Source organism: Serinus canaria, chromosome 3 (assembly GCF_022539315.1).
Source record: "Serinus canaria isolate serCan28SL12 chromosome 3, serCan2020, whole genome shotgun sequence".
NCBI lineage: Eukaryota > Metazoa > Chordata > Aves > Passeriformes > Fringillidae > Serinus > Serinus canaria.
In genome coordinates, this window is record NC_066316.1 from 31606780 (window position 1) to 31631873 (window position 25094).

At 36.7% G+C, this 25094-nt stretch overlaps 1 protein-coding gene across 10 annotated transcripts in view; it reads right to left on the reverse strand.

Annotated features, from left to right (window-relative positions):
• Positions 1–25094, reverse strand: part of QKI (QKI, KH domain containing RNA binding) — a 149431-nt gene that overhangs the window by 23390 nt on the left and 100947 nt on the right. For all 10 annotated transcript variants that reach the window (XM_030236281.2, XM_030236279.2, XM_030236278.2 and 7 more), the window contains one exon: positions 24935–25078. In XM_030236281.2, coding sequence (XP_030092141.1) covers positions 24935–25078 — 144 coding nt within the window. The remainder of the gene's footprint in view (positions 1–24934; positions 25079–25094) is intronic.

Below are 25094 nucleotides of genomic sequence, written 5' to 3' on the forward strand. Positions count from 1 at the left end.
GTGTTTTACAAGCCAGACTGAAATACAGCATCAGTGGAACTTACAAGTTTGCTTCACCATGTATTCCCCTAGATACTAGTTGGTAGCGTAATAGGGTGGGGGGAATTTTGCTTGACCTTCACAGGTCAACACTTCTTTAGGACAGATGTGATGATCTCATGTTTAAATCACAGGGTTTGGGGCTTTGAAGGAAAAAAGAAAAGGTCACCTGGACAGATTAAATAAAACCCTCAACAATACCTAATTTCAGAACTTGCTTTTTGCTTTGCATTTTTTTTTTTTTTTAATTATCATTCCTATTTTCCTTGCAGGTCTGTTTTACTGTTTGTAATAAAATCTGTGATAACAATCTCTATACACCACATTGGAGAGCTTCAACAATTCATAAAGCTCTATAACAGGAATGCATCTTCCATGACACACATATACACACTAAACCCCAAAAAATTCTAAATGAAAAAAAAAATACAGTACATTCTAAAATGTTTTAAAAAGGCAGAATAATACTGAGATGTGTTCAGATTTATTTGCTAGCACAGACATCTGCTGATACTTGTATTAAGATTCAAATGAAATACCCATCAATCTAAAGGCATCTATGCAATTTAAAGCATTAGACCTATTTTTAGCAACGTGCAAGCCCAGCTTAAAAACGTTCAGAGCTGAACACTTCACTGCTGGCATTTCTAGTTTTGGAATGCCAGACATACAAAATTCCTCCTCACTGGTTAGTTCAATTCTGAAAGCAGCACTTAAACCATAAGCACAGCGAATGAGATAGTAGCAGGCAAGCCTCTCGTACCAATTTCCCACATATGGCTCTACCAGCAACATCCTGAGCTCCATCAGCATCCTAGGAATCTGAAGAGAGCAGAATGCAAACACGACCTATATTATGCAGGTCTTTATTCCAGCTGTAGCCTTTGGAACTGACTGAACAGTGCCAGAACACTCAGACAGTGTTGACACATTCCACTTTTATCAGGACAAATTCATTAACCCATCTTGAGTTTTCAGTAAATTATAAAAACAATTTAACTAATATAGGCTACAAAACAACCTATGATAAAGGTGTTTGTTCTAAAAGGTACAAATTAGAGGCAGTTGTTAGAAATATATAAATTGAATGATTAATTAAAATATTTACAGTTAAGTGTAGCCTGACCTGCAACATTTATTCTCCCTCTGCCATCCTAAGAGGTCTATATTCAAAGTTTGAGTTTACACACTTTTAACAGCTGTAAATTCCCCTGGACTGCAAAGACACCTAACTCAAATACTGAAGTGGGTGGGTAGATGGGGGGCAAGATGGGACTGGAGATCCCCATTTAAGGGTATCAAAACCATTTTTTTGATGCAAATTCCAGAGATCTCAATGCTACACAGCTTTCTTTCCAGCTAAGCTAATGGTTTACTACATAAACAAAGCCTCTCATTTTCAAAATGGCACTGAGACTGCATGTTTTCATATGGAAAAGACTCCCAGTATGTTTCAAATCTGTTCCCACCCAGAAATAACAAAAAAAGAAAGAAAGAAAAATGACATTTTGTATCAGATTTAGTAACCAAGAAAGAATGTGAGGAGTCTCTCTCTTTAGAGGAACAGAAGAAAACTAACTGCTGGTGACAGGGAGCACAAAGACTGTGGCTGTAAATTAGCACATGTCAAAATTTCAAGGGTATCTTCTCTCACGTGTTTCATTAAACACAAAATTCAGGGCTGCACACTACCACATGGGAATTCAAGCTGCAGTAGTAACTTCTAAGACATTTTTATCCTTCAGCAGGAGATGTCCAGAAAATGTAATACTGACTAATTAAAATAAGCTACTTTATTACAATATGCACTAAACCCATGAATGTTTAGGCTTTTCCAGTTGTAAAATGTTGGCATTCAGGGAGCAGTGGTCTTCCACTAGCTTCTTCAACTGTCACACTTACTGCTCTGCTCTTACTTTCAACAGAAATCATGACAGCTAAATGTGATATAAAAAATTGTTTCTGCATTTCACCTATGCTCCCTTTTGTAAAATACTTGCATTAATGGTTTTATTTTCAAAATGACTACTTGCTGCACACACAGAACCTCCCAGGCTGAGGCATGTAATGACTGTCTCATTCAGAACTTTACATAAAACTCCCATCTAGAGAAACAGTATTGTTTTAAACCTAAGATGCCCAAAATTCAACCAATTTAAGCTTAACCTAACACAACAGAATATTGGAAGTTTAAAAGGAGATATGCACTGAGCATATACTTGCAGTAATTTTCAACAGCTGCTAAAAAGTGAATGAATACTAAAAGGTCACAATTATTTCCCACTGCTAACATGCCTAGAAGCAGCCCATAGCTGTGCTGGATCTAACACCACATGTGTATCTCACGTGCTCTTTACTGGTACTCCAATACCAATGATTAAATACTGCTGAAAAATGGAAGTTAGCTCTTCCACCAACACCACAGATGCCTCTCCAGTTCCTGAACTCTCAGAGCTGACAAAGTCCAGAAGAAGGGGGTGATGGTATTCCAATCTCCTCTTGTATGGCTGCTAAAACCCACTTTCACACAGCTTAAAAGTACAGAGAAGTGAAAAAACTAATTGTGTGCATTCTCTTTAGGGGACAAATATGCCAATCACAGACCTTCCGTCCCAAGGCTCGGGCTGCTCGAGGCAGTGTGTTGCTAGGGAAAGGCTTTCCCTGCTATTTACTGAGCCTCCTTTTCAGCTTCCAGAGCCTGGCCAACCCTTGTTTCCACAGACAGCAGTGAGAACCAGCAAGGACCAGCACAAAGGGCCTTTGAGGAGCACCTCTTCCCCAGGGAGCCACACCACTGCTGGGCACACCTGACCAGCACTGCACTCCCTCCTCCAGACACAGCCCTAGCCTGTGGCTACCCTGGGGCAGGGATGGCCAGCGACCTTGCCTGCCCCAAGGAGGAAAGGCAGAGCCATTCTGGCTGCTGCAGGCTGCCTGAGCTGCACCCAGCAGCCACAGGTGTGTGTGCTGTGAGGTGTCCATCACTTCAGAGCAGCAGGCAGCAAAGCACAGGTTTGATCACAAACTGACAAAAGGCAGCTTTTTGTCTCCTGACAGCGCTGCAAATTTATTCGTGCTGTCACTTAGGAGCTGAGCACGGAAGTTCCGCCTATCAGTTTGTATCATTTTGTTTCTACGTAACAAATTTGGCATTAAAAACATTTTTAAAGCCTTTTAAGATAGTCTCAATTTACAAAAAATACTTCTGACATCTGCGAATATTACATAAAAATATACATGCAACAGATTTAAATTTTTAATCCATTCCTTTAACCTTAGTAACTTCAGTTACAGAAGATTAGTGGATTCTTAGTAAATCATGAACATCATGCAACATACTCGAGTTTCTTGTACCTACTCCACAATAACAAAAGTGATGATAATTTGACTTTTTTTTTAAATGTAGTCACATAATTTTCCAGTGAAATCACCCAGAATAATTCAAACATACACAAGTCTTTTTTTAATTATTCATCATAGGTCTTGAGGAATAAAAAAAAATGCAACCTGAAGCTGAAGTAAGCGTCAAAGAAAATTAAACCAAGTTCATTTTTGAAGATATTCACCTTTTGGGCTTTGGGAATTAATCACATACCTACCTTAAGATCAGAATTTCTCATCCAGATTTTGACAAATACGAACCACCTATTTTTCATCATGTACTAATATGAAGTAAGTTTCCTATGATATTCCACTTTATATACAGGATTTTCTTCTGCTAGGTTTTAAAACCAGATTACAAATACTTATTACTGAAAATAGACTACCTCAGCAGTAATGAAAATTTAGTTTTGAAAGTATTCCTAGTGCTTTAAAAAAAAAACCCTTTACATTCTGATAAAAGATGATAAATTGCAAAAAAATACCTGTTATCCACCAATTTACAAATTATGTTTATAACATAGTTAGAGAACTTTCCTAGAACTTGTTAAATTAAAAAAAACCCAACCAAACAAAAAAACCCAAAGAACAATTAAAAAACCACCCCAAACTGACGCACTCCCCCCCTGCCCCTTAATAAAACCACAGCTTTTATAAAAAGTGTCTCCTGGAATCTGCAGTAAAACCTACACAATCTCCCCCTCCCTGCCCAAGACTATTCAGATGCCATGCACACACAACAAACTGTACCAATTTTGTATGTGGGCAATGTTTCTGAACTCTCTCACAAGCAAGTACAGGTTATGACAGCTCACATACAGAAATGAGACTGTGGTACAGCAAACATCATCCTCTGTTCAGAAGGTACTGGAATCATAAGGTACCTGGACTTATCAAGGACTGGTTAACCTATCTAGAAAATCCCCAAATGAATTACTGACCAGAATTTTTTCATCTTTTTTTCTTCTAAAATCCTACATTATCAGAATAAACTATTATAATTTTTTCTATATAATAACTGAGCCTCTATGATAAGACAATTAAGTTCTTTAAGTGTAATCTTCTATCCTAGAATGAGACAAGTATGTATCAGGCCTATCTTAAATAATTAATCTGACCATTCTCCCCTGCTGTTCTACACACTAATTTAAAAATCTGCCTCCTCAGCAGACACAGATACTAAAGCAACCATTTAGCAGGACTCACTATATAAATTTCACTGCAAGTTAAAGCCTATACTGGGACAGAAATATTTGAGACTTCTGTGCTTCTCTTTTTTGCTGATCATTACATGTTATAGTGTTGCACCTGAACAGCTTGCTACAGACTCTGGATATTAGACCAAAACTTCATTTAATGGTTTTTCTTTTTCATTTTTTTTTTTTTTTTCAGCTGGGTACCTGACCTGTGTTGAAACAAACTGCAGCCACTGAGCCATCCTAGATCAATGCTGTCATGTCATGCTCAGGAAACCATTCCTGACAGGCTACTCCTGCAATATTTCTATGCTGCATCTCCCCTGTAGTTTCTAACTAACCTTAAATGCCAGAGGCATATTGTAGGACCTTTGCAGAGAACAAGAAATGTTGGTATTAAAAACATTAATTCACCCTAAAAACACCAAACTGTTCCTGTGGTAACTTCACTTCTTCCCATACATTCCCTACTAGCCTTGCCCTTCATGCTCACTCTCTTGGATTGAAACAAGATTTCCACCTGCTTTCTGAATGATCCCCGAGTCCTGTTAAACCAGTAACATGTCCCATCTTTAGATTTCTGACTCAATTCTGCACCTCATTCTGTCTGAATATTATTCAGACACTCTGGTTCTCTGAACATTTATTGTTCTAATCCAATTTTTAGGAGGAACAAATTTAGACTGAGATGCTAGAAATATGTAGAATTAAATCGTCTTTCAGAGACTTCAGAATTATACCTTTGTATTGTAGTAGACAAGGTGCACAACCATAAGCAAAAGCAGCTTAAAATACATTTTCTACTACAAGACAAATCACCTTAGTGCCTCTTAATCTCCTGAGCCTCAGAATCTCATGAATATTTCAAAATAATACCTAAATTCACACAGTCTCTAATTTTATGGACTATATTCTTATACATAGCACTTTGCAGCAAAAACCTCCCTTAATGTGTGTAAAAACTAATACATAGGGAAAAATAAATCCAAAAGCAGAAAAAGTTTATTTTAAGCTTTCAGTTACATGATGTGGCTGAAAAATTAAGAAGCAAACCCAAAAATGATGAAAATTTTTGAACTCTCAGAGTAACTGAAGAATATTCATTCACTCACCATTAACGGGAAGAGACAAATGAAGTTCTTTTCCTTAAGCCAAGGGAAATAAGGACAACAAAGGTACAAGAGGTGCGAAAAGCAAGGCATATAATTCTGAAGCTATTCAAATGAATGGACAAATTAATGGAATTTTGTTTCCAGAATGTGCAAAAGTAAGTTGCTGTGCATCCGTGCATGACTGAGTTCAGAAAGCTAAGACTCTGAAAAACAGAGGATGGAATGGGAATCAATCAGACAGAAAACTTAGGGGAAATAATTTCAGAGGAAGCAAGTTCAGACAAGTTTACCTAGCAAATACACCAGTCGATTCCAGAATGTAAAAAATTAAAATGCCATCCTTACGACTTTTTCCCAGGCTACAAATTAGTTCAGGATGATTAGGCTGAGGTTTTACACTGCTGTCAAAGGAGTCAAAAATTATTTCTCAAGATGTAAAAAGCCTCTCAACTGGCAATCCTGTGGTACTTTAAGCCAATTTAGACAGTGCTGGTCACAGTCCTACTCCTTTCCTTACTGCTGCTCTCCTGTACCCATCACTGGATCCAGGACTGAACCATGCCAATCTGCTCATCTGGCAACATTTTTTTTTTTTTTAACCTGTATATTTTTCTGCCAGGTTACAAAACTGAAAGAGCTCACTGCAGACTCTCCAGGAAGGGAGGAGAGACTGATGGGAGCTGACACCTCAGTGTGCCAACTGACTCAGTTCCATGTGGAACTGGGAGTCTTAGTCTTGCTAACTCTGAAGCCCAGCAGTTCGATCTTCTTTTCTAACTGGAAACCCCCACATGACAACTAAAAGATTTTTTTTTTCATATTTAAAGATTCTGTTAATATTTTTTCTTATTCCTCATTCTCATACAATTTTAATAGTTTTGCCCATTTGATCACTTATAATCATTCTCCTTTCTTCTCTCTTGATGCCAGTCTTCAGTGGAGAAATACTATTACAGCTTCTCTTGGCCAACTGCACAGATCACACTCCTCGAGGTTACCTTGAAACTATGAGAAGTGTATTCCTCCATTTGTAGATTTGCTCATCCAGAGCAATGGCTACAGTCTCAACCATCCACCTACTACTCTGAATACACACATTCATATTTTGCAGAGATCTTTGAACTTCTTTGGTATTTACAATCCATTTTCTAGAAGCACTGAAAAAACTAATTTCAAACCTCTAAAAAGGTCATCTCAAACTGGCAATTCTTACACCTTACACCAGCAACTTTCAATCTGTAGCAGTTAAATAGTGCATCCAGTACTTAGAAAGCTCCATGTTAAGAAACTGAAAATAATGCTTGGTTTGATAGTGTGAGGACCCTAGAAAAATCAATTTCCTTATTGATATTTTTTTCCTTTTTGTGTATTACATTCTTCTATAGAACGACCCCAAGTGAGAGCTGCTGATTTTCTTTAGTCAAGAACTGTATGACTTAAGGTTATGCATTTTGTTTTCATGTCTCTGCATGCAATGTTAATTTTAGCATAACAGTACATAAACACCTCTGACCTGGAGTTCAGATACCTACAATACACATGCAAAAAGAACCTGCTGTCAAAAGTTTACAAATTAGTATGTGAAAAAATTGCAGAAGGAAACACACTGTTGGAATCTGAAGATCAAAGGCAAAAGTAACAATGCCCCAGCAGAAGCAGAATTAAATGGAGACTGAATAAAAATCCTAGCAAGAGAGGTTACTAGAAAAGAGGGAGTGCCCAGAGAAGAAACAGCTGCTATCCCTACTGGTCTAGCAGCATGCACATTTCTTTGATTCTCTGGATTCCTGGACCAGCAGGAGCCAAGAACCCTCAAAATATAACAAATTAAACACAGAGAACAAGTACTTTGCATAGCTTCCCACTTCTTCCCCATTACAGTATTCCCACCTCTTCTGTGTGCATATCCCTGACACTTCCTCTCTTTTCTCTGGTGCTGGGTGAGACATTCAACAAGGTGATACACCTCTCCAAAAGCCCCAGAAAATTTTCTAAGGGCTAGAAAAGGAACTCAAAAATTAAGTCAGCTCACAGAAAAATCTGGTGGTTTTTTATTATATGCATCCACAAATTAATTAACCTGCAGCTTCGATTGGGACTGAAGCAGAAAGGGGACTGCTGCTTTCATTTTGAAACAACAGTCTCATCAAAAGTCATGAGAACATACTTTAGCTGCAATCAGATTCAGATCTAAGCAGGCCCATCTCAGTTTTACCTAAACCCAGACTTTTTTCTGTATGCCATACTTTTAGATGGTAAAATGATAAGGTATCTCCTACCTCCTACACTGCTCACAAGGTAAAGGACAGAATATCCTTCAAATGAAATATCCATCTTCTATCAGGTAACTTGCCTGATGTATGTTTTCATGAACTCTGCAGAAGGGTGTTTCTGGTGTGACCAATCAGTAAGTTTTAGGTTGTGAAAATCCTTAATTTAAAAAAAAAAAAGGGGTGAAATACTAGGCAGCAGTTCCCATCTACCACTTTCACAGGTATTGCAAAAGTAAATTCATACTGTGTAGCCTAGATTCAGTTATCAGTTATCTTTAAATATCCCTATCTCAACATCTGACCTAGCCAAAAAATCCCACCAGTTTAAGCTTTTCCTGCACTCCCACTGCCACTTATTTTCACCTCAGTTTTGCAAGTCAAGCAGAGAGAAGAGGAAGAACACACAAAATGTGATATAATACAGGTCCCAATCATGCCCCACAACCTAAGGAACTAAAATTCTAAAATGCAGAAAAAATCTCAGAGTGTGCAATCTGAAAACTGTAACACCAATATATACCTTTTTATTTTTTCAGAATTTTTTACTACCCGATTTCTGCAAAGAGCATCAATTTGCAGAGGTGCTGTGAAGTATTGGAACTAAAGACACAAGTGATGCACTCAGTTCAACCCAGTATTCCAAAGGGTCCCCTGTAACATTGCTTTTTCTATATATTTTTTAATGCTGATAATGTCCGCTAATTATTTAGCAACCCTCTTATAATACAGAGCGTAGAAGTTTTCATAGTTTCAGTTTCTCAAGCCACTTCACAAACACTTAGATAATATTTTTATTGTAAATATTTATAAATATTTTATTATAAAATTTTGCCTTCCAGTAACTCATCTAAGAAGTAAGAAAGTATGGGGGGGGATCAAGTCTGATGGAATCAATTCCCTGACAGTATTTCTCAAAGTAACTTTAATTGAACAGTTAAAATTTTGATATTAGTAAGAGTAAATGCTGCTCTTGTTCCCGTCTAATTTCTTAGGAGATATTTCTAAAGTTTCACAGAAACAGTACCCTGAGGCTACCAAACAGCTTCAGCTGCATCATTAGTAACAGTTCAGGAATTTGTTAGAACTTAGCAGCTGTTCACCAGCACGAATTTACTATTTTCCTTTGCTAATTTACAGGATTCCTGCTAGTGATGTAAGATTATATCAAGGAGTTCTAACCCTATTTTTATGGCTTTAAACGAAAGTTAAAATTACTGCCATTATGGCAGTACAGCTCTCTTTTTAATTAGTTCCACCTCCATATCCTAATACTTCTGATGGTAAAAGATTTGAGATACGCACTAGAAAGGATCACAAGGCAACACTTAAGCCTTAAGCTATACAACCGATATCAATTATTTTGGGCAAAATACTGCATACTGCTTCAAGTACGACACGTCCTTGCATATACACTTTAAAGCTAGCATCAAAGTATTCAGGCACGTCTAATCTTCCCCGTTCTTTAAGTGACCCGATCTGGGCGGCTGGGAGAACACGAACACATGCTTCCAAAACAGCGGCCATCAGCTCTTGCCCAGCCTAGTGCAGCTGACTTCTGGAGCACAGCTGAAGGTTAAACAAGCATAAGTGATGTTCATCACTCGAGGCACTTGTGAAAGCACCAAGTCCATCTTCTCACATTTCAATAGCATCGGTGCTGACAAAGGAGTCAGCGGGTCACAGCCCAACTCCCTTTAGAGAGAAGGCAGGCAGGCCTGAGCTGGGAAAACATTTACATGTGACCCGAGAAAAAAAATACAGTTTGAAGGGCCGTAGGACCTTATTTGTTTTCCGAAGAAACCTCAATGCCCTCCCTCCCCTTTCAGAAGCAGATCTGACAAGTGTTGTAATAAATATTACATGCGCATAGGAAAGCTGAAATCAATAGCAGGTTAATGTTTATTGAAACAATACAGAGAACCATTTTTAATAGCATTACTTGAAAATAGATCTAATCTAGCAAAGGAAATTCAATTTATGTTTAGAGCGATCAGATGTTGCTTTTTACTTCGGGGATGTGTTGCAAACTATGTCTCTCAAAATGTGCTTACTGTACTGGATTTAGCAGAAACAGTTTAGCCTTAATAAGCTGATAGTCTGCAAGGGAGCATGGATCAACTTATTCTCATTAAGAATGTAAGCAGCTTTCTAACAGCCTTCTTTGCTGTTCAGCCCATGCCAGAGAAAGCAGGGATCTCTCCTCTAAACCCCGTAATTTATGAGTTTATTCAAACTCGCCAAATTGCTTTAAGTAAACGCCTCTTATATTTGAAAATTCCCATGGCAACTCATTTAGTTTGGCAGGAAGGCAGACCCGAATTCAATCCTTTTATCCTCCTGCTAAACCATTACAATGGTAATTCTGCTCTGACACTCTGAAGAGACTGCTAATTACTGTGCTGGCTCCCCAGACAGATTCGCCATTCAGATTAGAATGGTGAGCGCGGCAGAGAGCAGCAGCAACACCTTTGCGCACGGGAAGGGATGTACTCTTAGAGAGAGCCTCCAGGACTGCGAAGACAAAGCATCTCCAATCCACTAAGGCATGCAGAACAAACACTGAGGGAGGCAAAAAGCCAGGAATGACAGCGAAGGAGACAACCGAACCACTAACTTCAGCGTGTTGACTACTGAAGATACTTAGTCACCTCTGAAATGAAATTAATTAATCTTGTTATTGCCATTATATACCGCATGCAATAGCCTAAACTACAGCTCAAGGATCTACATAAAATGCTACTGAGTATTGTGACATTAGACTCCATGTGCAAGAGCCCATTTTCTGCCTGTCATGAGAATGTCCCGGTTTTTAAAAAGCCTCCCAGGTCCTTTAACAGCGTTATTTATTTTGAGAAGGGTCGTGCGGATTTTGTAGCAAAGCCTCCCCCCATCATTTTTAATCGAGAAAAGCGAAGGAAACGTATGACGACACCCTTGCTCTTTTGCCCTAGCTGTTCCCTCTTCCACTGAAATGAAAACAGCAGCTCAATGCTGAAGAGAATAAACATTTGATCTCTCTGGACTAACAGTGGATTGGAAAAGCCTAAACAGCGGCTTAACTCTTTCTACAGCAAATGAAGATGGTGGTCTGTCCTCCCAAAAAATTAATTTTAGATTGTTTTGGTCATACCACCATTTCTTTTGGAGCAAGAACACCCACAGTAAACATTACAACAACTTTTCTTCCTTTTTCCAAATGAAGTAAAAGACTGAATGTGCAAAAGTAAGACGTTCTTAGAAAGTTACTCCATAGGGAAGGAAGTCAACTTTTAAAATGTCAAGATCAAACAATACATTTAATTTCAAAACCTATCGCCTGATTTCTCTCTTAATCTGAAGTGAACAGCTAACATCTCACACTCGTTTTTTCAAAGAATGACTCTAAATTGTGCATTATTTGATTCATTAACATTTGAGAAGTTAAGCTTTCACTTAAAAAATTACTGAGATATTCTAAACCAACTGCCTATTTGTTTTAAGAATAGATTTAGTTCTAAAATCCTATATGCAATGGCAAACAAGAAACCCAAAGACAATTTCATCACAAAACATTTCTAATGAAATGCAGCCCTACTGTTAAAAACATCATTAAAAACTAGGCTGACTCATCTAACAAAGCAGTTAGATCCATCTGGCCCAATTAGTGAAGCAGTCTACAACTTCTACCACCACAAAAAAAAGAAAAAAAAAAACAAACCAGAAACCAAACCTAAAAAACCGAAACAGAAAAACCCACAACAAAACAACAACAACAACTAAACAACCAACACCACTACCACAACAAAAACACCCAAATAAAACAATCCAAAAAAACCACTCATATATTGCTTCATCTGACCTCTCCATGCAATTCATTCAGTGTTTTATAAGGATGCTGGTCTGTAACAAACAACAGGTACAAACTATCTAACAATGTACTTTCACCTGAGATGTAAGGAGCATTTGAAATAAAACCATACTGATGCATTAATTATGCCTGCCCATGTATTACACTTGCCAGCTCTATTAATTTTTTTAATTAAGTGCCCACTGATGTCCTAAATAAGGTTTTCATCTGCCTGTAGAACATTCAATGCATCTTACACTGCACATACAGTGTGAATGTATTAGTACATTACACATGAGACACCACCTATGCATATTAACTGCAGCATGGTCCCCAGTGCTCCATACAAATTCTACAGAGAAATGAGTGCCACTACTCCTGTCCTACCCCAAGAACAGTTCAACATCAAATTTCAACTACAGAAATATCACTCCACTTAAATAAGAATTATTGCCTGGTGTTATTACTAATACTTTAATAAGGATAAAATAATAATTTTCTTTTTGGGGTTTCTGGTAATTTTTTTCAGGTGTAAGCCTGTACTATCCACTTGTAATTGGCAGTTTACCAATAGAAAGAAGCTCCTTTGCCTTACTGTGATGGTAAAAACACAGACTATCACCCATGCTTCTTTATCTTGCTTTGCCATTTGAAAACAGTTCATCAGCCCATCTGGACAGCATCTGAAATCTCTATAAGGCTTCATAGTTTGGATTGCAATAAGTTTGTTCCTTTGCTTTTTTGGCTGCCCCATGAGGCACCAGAAAACAACAAAAAATTTGGTTTTGCTTTGGTTTTGATTATGAAATTATTCAGTAAAAAGGTTCAAGTCAGCCTTATTATCAACTGTACCCCCAGTTTTAAGCCTTCTGGAAGCTCCTATTTCAACTGTCAAAGACACAATATCCTGCCAGTCTTGCTGGGGAGAGGAAGGGGTGTCTCAAGAATAAGAAAACCCAACTGGTTTATCTAAAGATAACCAGCAACTAACACAGCAGATGTTTTTGGGCAAGTCAATACAAAAAACTTTTGAGTGTGAGGTCTGGATGTTAACTACAGAGACCTAAGTGACAGACTAGTTCATACAGGATTTTATGAATTCTTTTCCCAAAACATCTTCCAGAAAAGGCTGCAGGACTCAGCAAGGATTCAGAAATACCAGCTGCTATGCTTTGCTGAAAGCAGTGTATTTTAAACAAGGCAACACAGAACAAATATTGTGGAAAGGTGGTGGGGAGTTTACAGAAGCAGTTTTAGAAGTAGTTTCCTGTACCTCCAAAAGCAAGTGTGGCTAGATTAATGAAACAAAGAACTGTTCTGGAGTAAGGTCATCACTACTGAGATAAGAAGCAATTTCACTTCTATCAGATCCCTCAGGATTTCAAGAGTCTCTCAAAGCAGAATGATACTCTGGGTTTAATATATTTTTCTCCCTTTTGCAGAACTTGCATCTCAAAAAAAAAAAAAAAAAAAAAAAAGGACAGGAGAACCATGCTCTGACTAGCACTCCTAAGATGCTGAACTTCAGGTATCAAGAGAAAAAGAAGAGCTCTGCACTGCACTAAGTACTTCTCCTAGGAAGCAGAACTGAGACTTGACTCATCATCAGATCTATTTATACTTCTGAATCAACAAACACTGACACAAGTGAGGGCACAGACACATGTACCAACCTCCCTTTTCCAAGAAACTACGTGGAAAAACTCTTAAACCCTGCTTTCTAGATGGTACTTTTTTTGGTCTCTCTTAGAACTGGGTTATGTGGCAGATAGGACAGATACTGTTCTCTGCCATAAATGCAATACATCCAAATGCTTTTGAGAAAAAGAAGTTTTAATCACCAGAAACACAAAAAGAATCCTGATAAAGTTAAGGGAGTACAGATGCAAGCCTAAGGTCAAAGCCAGGAAAAGAAATGGTCTAATTAGTCAGACATCTAAAGGATCCCACAACAGTAAAGTGAGAAGGTAACTGTACAGAGAAGCACTTAAAAAGATAATTTGGAAAAAGAAAAACCATTTCCCTAGAACCCACACTAACCCTTATTTCTATGCTTTTAACTGTAATATTTACTTGTTTGGATTGGTAACTGTAATATTTACTTGTCTGGATATGTAACATATGCTATTAATACTAGTCTTTTAGAGCAATATGGACATGTTTGATTGCTATAAATACAACTCTCAAACTAATTCTTTTTCTGAAATTACTTTTGTTTTTAATCATAAGTAACAAGATGGTATTATGAAGAAAAATTGATTTTTTTTTCTACTCTTTACATAAGCTTGCCTAGAAATACAAGCTGTTTGGAGAAGCCAAAATGTCACAAGTTTACTTTTTTTATGCCAGTTAAGGTACCCTGCTAATAAATTGTTTTAACTGAACAGGATTCTACTTGGACATTTCTGTGAAAGAAATTAAAGTAAAAAACAAAACTTGATAAAAATAAAAAAACACAAACCCAAAGTGATTGATATGAAAACACCAAAAGAAGTAATTTTTCTTTTTCCCCTCATGATTCTACTACACACACTTCCATCAGAAAGTGTTTGCTGAATCTAGAAAGAGAAGCCATGCCTTAAATTACAGGTGCTTAAATTAAGTGACATGGAATTATATATCTAGTTTCCTAAGTTCCCCTGAACCTTAATATTCAGCTGCAAGCCTATGTGTGATTCACATTTGAAGAAAATGGACTAAACTGAAATAAATAAAACCAGCACTGAAGTATGTTGGGGATTATGTCTCAACTGCATCATCATACATGTTGTATTAGCAAAGATTTCTAAAGTTTCCAAGCCAATCAGAGACTTTTAGTAAAAATCAATTCCCAGATTTCAAACATAAACCATGGATGCACACAATCGTGCATCTTTCAAGTTCTTAGAAGTAACCTAGACTAAGATTTTTAGAAGAGCCTGTACACTTCAGATGTACAAAGTACTACTAATCTTAATGGGATCTTTTTACTGAAGCCACATAGGATCTTTTTAAAAAGTCCTACAGACAGTTGTGAAAAAAATATTATTTAAAAACGACTAACATCTGTATGTTGATAAGCCACAAACAGATTACTTTTAAATGCTGTAAAATATATTGAACATAAAGCATGACATAATACAAATAAATTGTGCTATTTGTCAGTTTTAGTGTCTTACATGCTTCACTTTATTTTCCAAGCACTGCAGAATGATTTACATGGAAACAAGTGATGACATTTTCTCATATGATACTGGCAGAGTTCCTTTAAGGATGTCCAGTTGAGCAGGACTTCTCTTTGATTCTGCACAACTGCTAATCTTCCCATTTACTTTGTAAGGAAGGCAAGATATATAATTGAATGCCTAGTTTACCTGCAGCACAAATGCAACATAGCTGAAGATACATTTATTAAATGTTAAAAAGTTCCTCCATAAAAATATTTTGGCAACACACAGAATTTATGTTTATGCAACACACACAAGAAAATTATTTAGAATTGATTCTAAACTGAAATCAATGAAACCACTTGTTAGCAGAACTTTTTAACGAACACCAAGAACCTTCTGAGTCTCCCCTGTAATCTCCAATCCTACTGGATAATAAACACTTTGCTCATTCTTCTGTCTCCAAGAATCACCTCTAAAGCTACAGATAGCTACACAAGAAAGAGCATTCCAGTAATGACCTCTCACATATTTATTGTTAAGCAAACATTTACCTCTCAAGAGTATTTAAAAAAACAGTAGGGTGCTCTCAGCACATTTTACAGATGAAAAAGTAAAGCTTTATTTAAAGTACTCTTTCTATCATAGAAGAAAACAAGTGTTTCTATGACCTGATGTATTTTTAAAGCCTGATTTTTTTATCTTTCTTGAATCTGATTGACCTTTGGATCATTAAAAGTAAGATATTTCCCTAAAGCTCTCCTTACTGTTGAGTAATAAAGCATCTCTTTGAAGAGTTCTCCACCATCCACTAGGAGAGGAGTTGATATTGCAAGGATGACTAAGGGAGACCCTCTCCAGAGCCCAACCACCTTCTTTGGAAATTAACCAGTCATTTCAGAAATGACTACTGAAAGGCAAATACAGGCTTTGCTCTTATAGGCATTGAGAAGAAACAGTGCTCTTCCCAACACTGTATCAACAGTCTATCTGTTCCAAATGCCAGGATACCATTTACTGACAAATCAGATTAGCACAGTATTACCATATATACTACAGTGGATTTAAACCAGGAGAAATCCAGACACACTTCTTTACTCCCATGGTCTTTCAGAACTTATCTTCCAAGATAAAACAAGTGATTCTACTCCTGCAAACAACTTTTCTGCACAACATGTGAAGATTTTATTATTCAAAACATCTGATGTCTGTTGACAGTAATGATTTTGACAGTTAATTCTAACAAACTAAATAAGCAAGCTTTATTTTAAAACTTTGAAACTTTCCTTTAAGACCCCAGATGCTACAGATCTGCTTATTAAAAACTGAAACCTCAGAACAGCAGACAGAAAAATAAGGCCACCTGCTACCTAACATAGCCAAAAGGCTGAGCAAGGAACTGGAATTGCCCACTTCCATCACCACAGCACTCAAGTACCCATGTGTACATTTGACAAATCCCCACTCCACCTTCAAGTTCCATTTCACCTGATGTGTCATTTGCTTGCTTTAGTACAACTGTATCAGTACAGTTGCTATAGCTGCCAAGAAAGTCAGGGTAGTCTAAGTTAAAATTCCATTTTCAAACTAGGACACAAGCCAGAGAATGAAGGAATCATAAAGATTCTAAGATGAGGGCACAGCAATGCATGCAATTACATGACTGAAAATTACTCTTCATGAAAACTGCTTCAAACGATCACAAGACAGCCAACTCCAAATGGTGGTTTTGGGGCTTTGATTTTTTCAGTCTCATGAGAAAGGATTTGTAACGCAATGTACCATTTTGGAGGCTGTAGCAAAGTACCTATCAAAGCTAGAATTGTTTATTTATAAATAAAGAAGCTGAAACTCTTAGTATCTACAGCTGTGTTTGGTCAAACAGAAAATCTCACATCTTCCAATCCATTTACAAAGAGCTGCAATATCAAAGGACTGGATATAATACTAGAGACTTCTGACTTCGTTAGATTTGCTGGTGTTGAAAATTCCTTCTATCCAGTATTTCCAAATCATTTGGAATATAAAACACATTTCATTTTACAATAAAAATTCAAACTGATGAACATAATTTACTACATACACAGATGTTGTGAAAACATTAAAAATTAGCTAATAATGGTAATGATGAAAATATAGAAGGCAGTGCTGTTTTCATTAAGCTATCCCTATTAATAAAGTAAGTTTGAAAATAAGGTAGGGCTTTTGAAATACTTATTTAAATACAGAAGATATAAAATAAAAAAATTATAAACCCCGTACCATTTCCAACAACACACAAGAAATATAATATAGTACTTGATGGAATCTTAAATGCTTTTCCTTATTAACTATTTTCCAAGCAATGCAACTTGCCAGAAAGATCTCATCTAATCACTTTCCAGGATGGTTTACCACTCTCCAACTTAATATAAATGTGTTACAAATGGCCTAGTCCAAAATCATATAAACTATTTAACATAATCTTATATCATGCCCACCTCTGTTTATCCTGCTGACAGGATCTGTAACATCCCTGTAATAAAGTCATAGCCTATAAACAATTTATGAAACAAAAAGAAACCATATTACTCCTCCCACTGAAAGCTCAGGTATTTTTGTACTGTTTAAAAATAGAAACACTTAAGTTTTCTATTGAATAGTAGGCAAAAAACTCTTGGCACTTTTCCACAGGTTAGAATTTTCTGTCTGATGTCAAAATAGAATAATGTAGAGAAACTAGATGACCGTAAATCAGCAGTCAGCATCAAACCACAGATGTCTGTATCACGAACTTAACTTTTGTTAATTTTGTTAATTAGAAATCTAGATTTCAAAACTGACACTAGCAACAAAGAATGCTTTAAATGGCTGGAAAAGGGAAATATTTACTGGTTACTTTACTATTGGTTCACACACAAGAATCATTACAATCGCTAAGATCATTCCAGAAACAACTCCAAGGTGACTCATATATCAAGTGACCTGATCTCCTTAATATTGTCTGGTTAGTGATAAGGGTTAAAATGTGTTAAAAGTGTGGGGTGACAAGTTCCTACTCTTTATACTACATCTCCCCAAGAATCACAATTCTACAATTACCATTTCTTTCACTTAGGTATAAAGTTGAGATTTTAAAAAAGAAAATCAATCAACCAAAACCCAACCGTAACTAGAAATGAAGGATTTGCCATCATCTTCATTAACATGGCCAGACAAGCTCATCTGCTTTTTGAATAAGTGAAGAAATGCTTTAACAAGATTTTATATAAAGATCCCAACTTACATGTTCTGTTCCAGGCCATCCACAGAAAAAGAACAAAAGTATGGAAGAAGAAATACAAAGAAGAAAAAACGACTAGAGGAAGCACTGGGAAAATAGCCGAGACTAAAGGAAGCAAATTATAAAAATGGCATGAAAAAATTAAAAAGTTACAGGTACCACAAAAATTACCAGAATAATTTTTTGTCAATACCATTTTTTCTTCCACAACTACGTCTACCAAAAAACCTGACTGATTAGGCAAATTTCTGAAAGACAGACAAAACCCATGCAGAACCCAATCAGAGCTCCTCATCCGTACATAATCCCACTCTGGAAGGGCATGTCCCTACTGAGTTTCAGGCAACAGAGTGTCTTTGTTTCTCTTTGAGAAGAGACTACTTTCTAAGTTTCCCAAGGTCTTTTCCAAAACTGGATCTACCATTTCTCAGGTTAGACATTTGCAACACCTTAAATAAACCAAGGCAGAGAGTGGTGAAGAAGAAGAAAAAGGGGAAAAGAGATGGTATTCAACAGTAAGTGTATGGAGGCACAACTAATTTCCTTGGGTTCTAGAAGCCATCAAAGATGTTCAGAAGATGATTCAGAGTAAACACCTGGATTAAGGTGCTTATAAATAACTGCTGGAGAAGCTTCTTTCTAAAATTAGTATAAGAAAAGCCTAGATGGAGAAGAATCCCTATGAATTGCAACCTAAACTATAAGCTATAAACCTAGATCTATTTACATAGTTAATTTGCAAAACAATCAACTGAAATGTGTGAGAGCACAGATCATCATAACTCTGTACTTACCATTTAATTATTTGTCAACTTTCCGAAAATGTAAAGTTGAAAACAAACTTATAATCATTATATGAACAGCACATTTTATATATCTCTTCAAAATTATTCTCATCATGGAATACCAGAATGATTAAGCTTGGAAGGGACCTCAAAGGACAATCTAATCCTCACTCTAGAGCAGGTTCCAAGTGGGTTTTGAATAGCTCCAGAGAAGGAGACTACACAACCTCTCTGGGCAGCCTGTTCCAGTGCTCTGTCATCCTGAACAATATTCTGATGAACAATTCCAATTTTCTCCTTTGTACTAAGACAATAATTTCAGAAGAATTGGCAATGTAGCAAAATTTAAGCTAGATACCTCAATTTAGCTGAAAATCATCAAGACATGTTGTAGTAAATATGGTCTCAAAAAACCATTTCCATTCAACAGATATTCTTTTGGTGGTAACAAACCACTGGTCTACAGAGTTTCCACCACAGCAGACAATGATGGACAGAGCTACTTTTCACTTGCAGCTGGCCCAAAATAATTTTGTTAATACCAATGCAAACACAAAAATTGAACACTGCAGTGACATATCAAGTACAGTATGTAAACATTTCCTATGTGAATTGGTGTAGGAAGTTCTCACTTTCAAAACCAGACTTGCATGACAGACTAGACATACTGGACTGTGGAACACACAAAAAGGAAGACTTACAACCCTCTATTGTTTTTCACTGCCATAATCAGAAACTCACTGTAGCAGGGTATTTTACTCTCATGCTATTTGCTGGTGAACATATTCACTTGCAGTTCTACAGAAATTTATTTAAGGGTGGTCTGCTGCAGGACCATTTTTCCCCATCTGCCTGTTCTCATGCCATCCATCCTGTCAGGGCTAAACCAGACCTGACTCTGTAGCAAGTCCTTCAGGGAGGTTCAGCTCTCCACCAAAGGACTCACCCCACCCTCTGAGGAAGGACAGGGCTTTCTGATGCAAAACAGGAAACAGGAACAGCAAATCATGAAGGAATGCCAGGACTGCAGCAGCCCTTAGTTCATACACCCATGGAAACATTAAGCCTGCTTCATGCTACTAAAAATAATGCACTATCACCTCTCCCCCACATCAAAAAGTTTACCACGTTATCCAGTAATCCCTGCCAAGACATTTGGCTGCTCCGCTGCCCTTCGTGCAGAGCTTCCTGTCTGATCATTCACCCTGAGAGACTTGTATCAGAACTGACAGAACAGGCATCATGTAGGAATTTCCTAAAATGCTCTTAAGGACAGCAGCATCCTTGTTCTGCTACTGTATCACTCATTAATTTCATTACTTGACTGAACAAGCAGCAAACAATGGATTGCACAGCATGACCAACGTTTCAACAGGGAAACTATGCAAGGCAGCACTATATTCTCATTTGTAAAAGCAAAAATGTAAAACCAACACACCATGCAGGAATGAATTAGAAAGAGCTATTCAAGACAGTCAAACTTGCATGCAGAATTTATTGTGGCTTTTTAAATGGCTAAGAAAAAAACGAAATCTTCTCCTAATATCTTTCCAATGTCAAGCTAGTCTTAATTACAGAGCAACAAATTATGTACAGCATTACTATATTAACTATGTTCTTTTTCTTAACTAAAGCTAAAGCATGGTTAAACACCCTTAATTTTTTTCTCTGTATTTTGCAATGTAATTCACAGCACACAAAGTTCCCAGGGTAACACTTTAGACATTCTTCAGTGTACCCTAAGTAGCTGAAAATAAACCACAAGGAAAATTAACATCCATACCTATAAGAAAAATACTAGAAATTCAGTTAATTAATAAACAAGCCCCACCTCATCACACTTAATGAAAGCAGTCTTTTAGAAGGAAATGATTTTAGCTTATTCAACTGAAAACCAAACCACTCTACCAATACTACTGCCCCTTCGTAATATTCTCTCCTGTTATATAAAGAAAATACGTTGTATATAGGTGACTAAAACCAGAAATACTAGCAAAATAACTTCTCTGGTAACAGGGACTACACAGGAGGACAGTTAATGAATGAGTACATACCAAGCACCACTACAAAAATTTTCCAATTTGCAAAAATCATGTCATATACAGCACGTTTACTTTCCCATATAACGAAATTTAAAGATATTCAAGACTGAAAAGTCTAAAATCACTATTGCAGGCAAGATCCAAATGTAGGAGCAAAATGAAACAAGCTTCTACTGAAGCATTATTTCCCACCCATCACAACTGTAAAATTCTACATCCTAGTCACAAATGATATACAAAATTTGACAGGGAGCGTCACTGAATAATTCTGTGTTGTAGTTGCCTTCCAAGAAGATGGAGGCAGCAACCAAGTAAAACTACAGCTGTCCCAACATAAGAAAAACAATAAAAAAATCTGAACAACACAGATTCCAGACCAACTTAGAATAACTAAGCAGAAACCAGAAATTCAATCTTTTCCTCAGAAAGGAAACATGTGGAATCAAAAGAAAAAAGGGGTAAGAAGTATCTGTCCGTAATTTGAATTCTGTCATATGTGCCTCATCCCTTACAAAAGCAGCTAGTATAAAGGTGAATCAGCAATTAAACTAGACCTGGCCATCTGTAAAATGCAAGGAATATCTAGATAAACTCATTCAGCTAGAAACATTTATTCATCACTTCTTAGAAAATGCAGAAGGCCTAACATTTCTGGCAGAGGAGCTCAGCCCTACAGCCCAGGAGCTCCAAGAACAACTTCAAACCCTGAATGATGCTCTGGTCCTGGTATGCTATTACTTCTTTATTATGTATGCCCCCTAACCAGGTTCTGAGTTTTTTCTTCTGTTCTGCAGTTAACAATCGATCCAGAGTATCCTTTGCCTTTCCTTTGCAAGAGAACCACCCATCCTCACTTAACTCATGCAAATAACAAACAACTCTCAAAGCTCACACAATAAAAAGAGATCAATGATCTGGAGGATTCACGGCAGAAGGAGGCATAAGGACAGTACAACTTGATGTGATCCCAAAAATCTAGAGACTACTTTATTAATTCTGCTTTTTTTGAAGTAAAACATGAAAGAAGTAACACTGTATGATCTTGCAGGTATAGATAAAGACCAGGATCTAACTGAGCTACGGGAAGAGGATGAGAATTAATCCTATGGAACTTGAAGTACAGCCAAAATTTTTTTTAAAATTGCTTCATACTAAAGAAATGTAAATTAAATACAAATGAGTAATAATGAAAAAAAAAAAGTTCGCCTTCCTCCTCAAGGAGAAAAAAAAAAAGGCTTGCTCAGCCAATATTCCTCAAGTTGTGCTTTTCATTTCTAAAGATAAACTACTTGACTATATGACTATTTTGGCAAAATGCAGGAGAAAGTGAAAAGGGAAAATATTAATTCACATCCACAAGGAAAAAAAAACCCACTAATGATCCAGATTCATAAAAGTAAGAAATACACTTTAGTACTGAAATAGTATCTGTTCACCCAAGTACATTCAAATAGAAATCCATTTTAAGAAACGTGCCTATTTCTGCACTGTTGCTAGAAATGTAATTAGGCTTTTTAACATCTTGAGTACAAAAAATAACTGATCATCCAAAAAAATTAGCAGCTAATTTCCATCTCTGAACACTAGAACACTAACATGTTCTTGAAATTTATCTCATAAACCCAATACATTGTCACATTGTATGGCAAGATGAAAATGAGTCTTCTCTCCTACATAGTCTCAAATTTTAATCAGTGACAGAATAGAAATACATAACTTTTTTTTCCCAATTTAATCCTTTGATGTTTATTGGAAAATCATTAACAGTTCCAGGTATTCCACCACATGGAAGGGAATTTTACTTTTTCCATTCTTACATTTTAGAGTATCTTTGGAATCTTCCAACATCCCCAGTTTCACTCCTATTGTTATAATTCACTAGGATTTCTCTTTTTTTCCTTATGTTTACCCTGATTAATTGAAGTTTTGAAGTTTATTGATTATTGAAGTCACAGAAGTTTTCAATTCCTATCTTTTAACACGAAACTGAATTTTTCAGCTCTCAAACTGCCTGAAGCCACAATTCCATTTTTTATACTAATTGAACAGATGCAATAGGTAGTACAAACCCAAGTTCACCTATATACTAATTCATTAGTATGTACCACACATACCTGTTTCAGCAAGGCATAATTTTGAGAAATTAGAGCCAACAGACCTTTAACTCGTGTGCAAGTATATGTCCCACCCAAATCTCTTATGCATATGCATAATATATAAAGATGATAATGAAGTGAACTGACAAAGGGTATTTCAAGTGATGTTCTATTTGGACAATAGTTAACCCTGTGTTGTTATTTTTCATTAAAGGGGGAAAACAATGATTCTGTACTCAGGATTACAGTGCCTCCCCAGTTGATTAGGCTACTACACAAGGCAGAGTGCTTTCAAGTCAAAGAGCTGGCTGTCACCTTCACCATGAAAGAACTAATAATGCATTACATTTTTTGAGGCTCTGAACACATCCAACCCACAGCTCCACAAAACAAGTGTAACACAAACATACACAGAGTATACACATCAGTACTTCAGACATACTGAGGGTTTGTAACCTATCATCCTGAAGTTGACCCTCCAGTCACATTAGTCAGCAATAAGGGGGAGGTAGAAGAATGAACCTGACAAAATCAATTCATGCAGAAGTTTGATTTCTAAACTGTTTGCTCTGTAGTAGCTAAAGATTGAACAAAAGGGTTTCAAAGTTTTGCCCACATAAAAATCCTGGCTAAAAACTCAATCCTATGTGCTCAAGGTCTCTTTAGTATGTGAGCAAATTCTAAAGATCTACTTTCTCTAGTTGTCTGCTGCTTTCAGAAATTGAAAATGTGCAATATCAAGAGATCAAAATCACAATTTTCAAACCTCCTCCTGAATCTTCTGCCATTTTTTGGTAATTCAGAAATTAAGTCTTTCTCCCTATCTTTAGTAATTTCTAAAAATGTCTTCTGAATAAATCTGCTTATAGAAACAGCATGTGTCACCACAAGTTTCCTCACAGCCAGCATCTATTAGCAATCACTAAGTACCCAAAATCAGTAGGTCATTTTAATACCACCTACTACTTTCTTTGACAAGATAGTCTCAATTCTCCTTGTATTATGGAAAATTTTTCCACCACAGAAAAAGATCTCATTTATTCTTATCATTTTACAGGGGCACAGAAGTAGTGGTAAAGATAGAAGTTAATGGCATGGGATGCACTATACAGCCACACTTGAGTCACCTTGCTTTGAGGGAGAATACAGAGAAGATCTAAAAGAAGGGCTCTCAGGGTAATTCTGGTCTCTGAAAAAGTATTTAAGTCATCTAGATGTGCAGAACCCAGTTTATACTATCAGGAAATGAGAAAGACAAGCATTTTCCAGTTTCACTACTTTCATTTTTCCCTTGGTATACTGACAGCAAAGTTTTTTGATACTAAAAGGTTTTGTTCTCTTTACAAAATGTTTAATGTGATGATCTAAAAAAACATGCCTTTGTTTCTTAAAGTATCAGAATCATCTCGAAGTGAAACATAAAAGCATGTCATACTTCCCCAGCCTTCAAGTGAAGAATACTAATACTGAAGGAAAGAGAGAGAAGTAGTGTTTGTAACAGCTCAGCATCGCCTTTTAAAGGTGATAACTATTTCCTGTACCTGTATCTCAGACAAAAAAAAGTCTCTTGAAAAAAGTCTCTCTCTATTCTCTTCTAAGGAATAATTCAATCTGGGATGAGGCAGTTTAAAGATCACTAGAGTATTATAAAATCATATCTCAACTTCCTTTTAGGATGCTACTCTGCAGGCTTGCTCTTACACCTGTAGCAAATGAGTTGTATTTCAAAAGTACCTTCTGAAAATGGAAATCAAAGGCTTGTATACAAATACTTACTGCAGGTATCAGTAACTTTTTTACTTCTTCAACAGCCCTCTTCAGCTTTATTTCTGCTCTGTTTTGAGCATCCTCCACAGTGATAAGTACATGTAAATCTTCATTCAGGTGTTCCCAGTTGGGCTTGCCTCGATTCTGTTCTTCCTAAAAAAAATTAAAA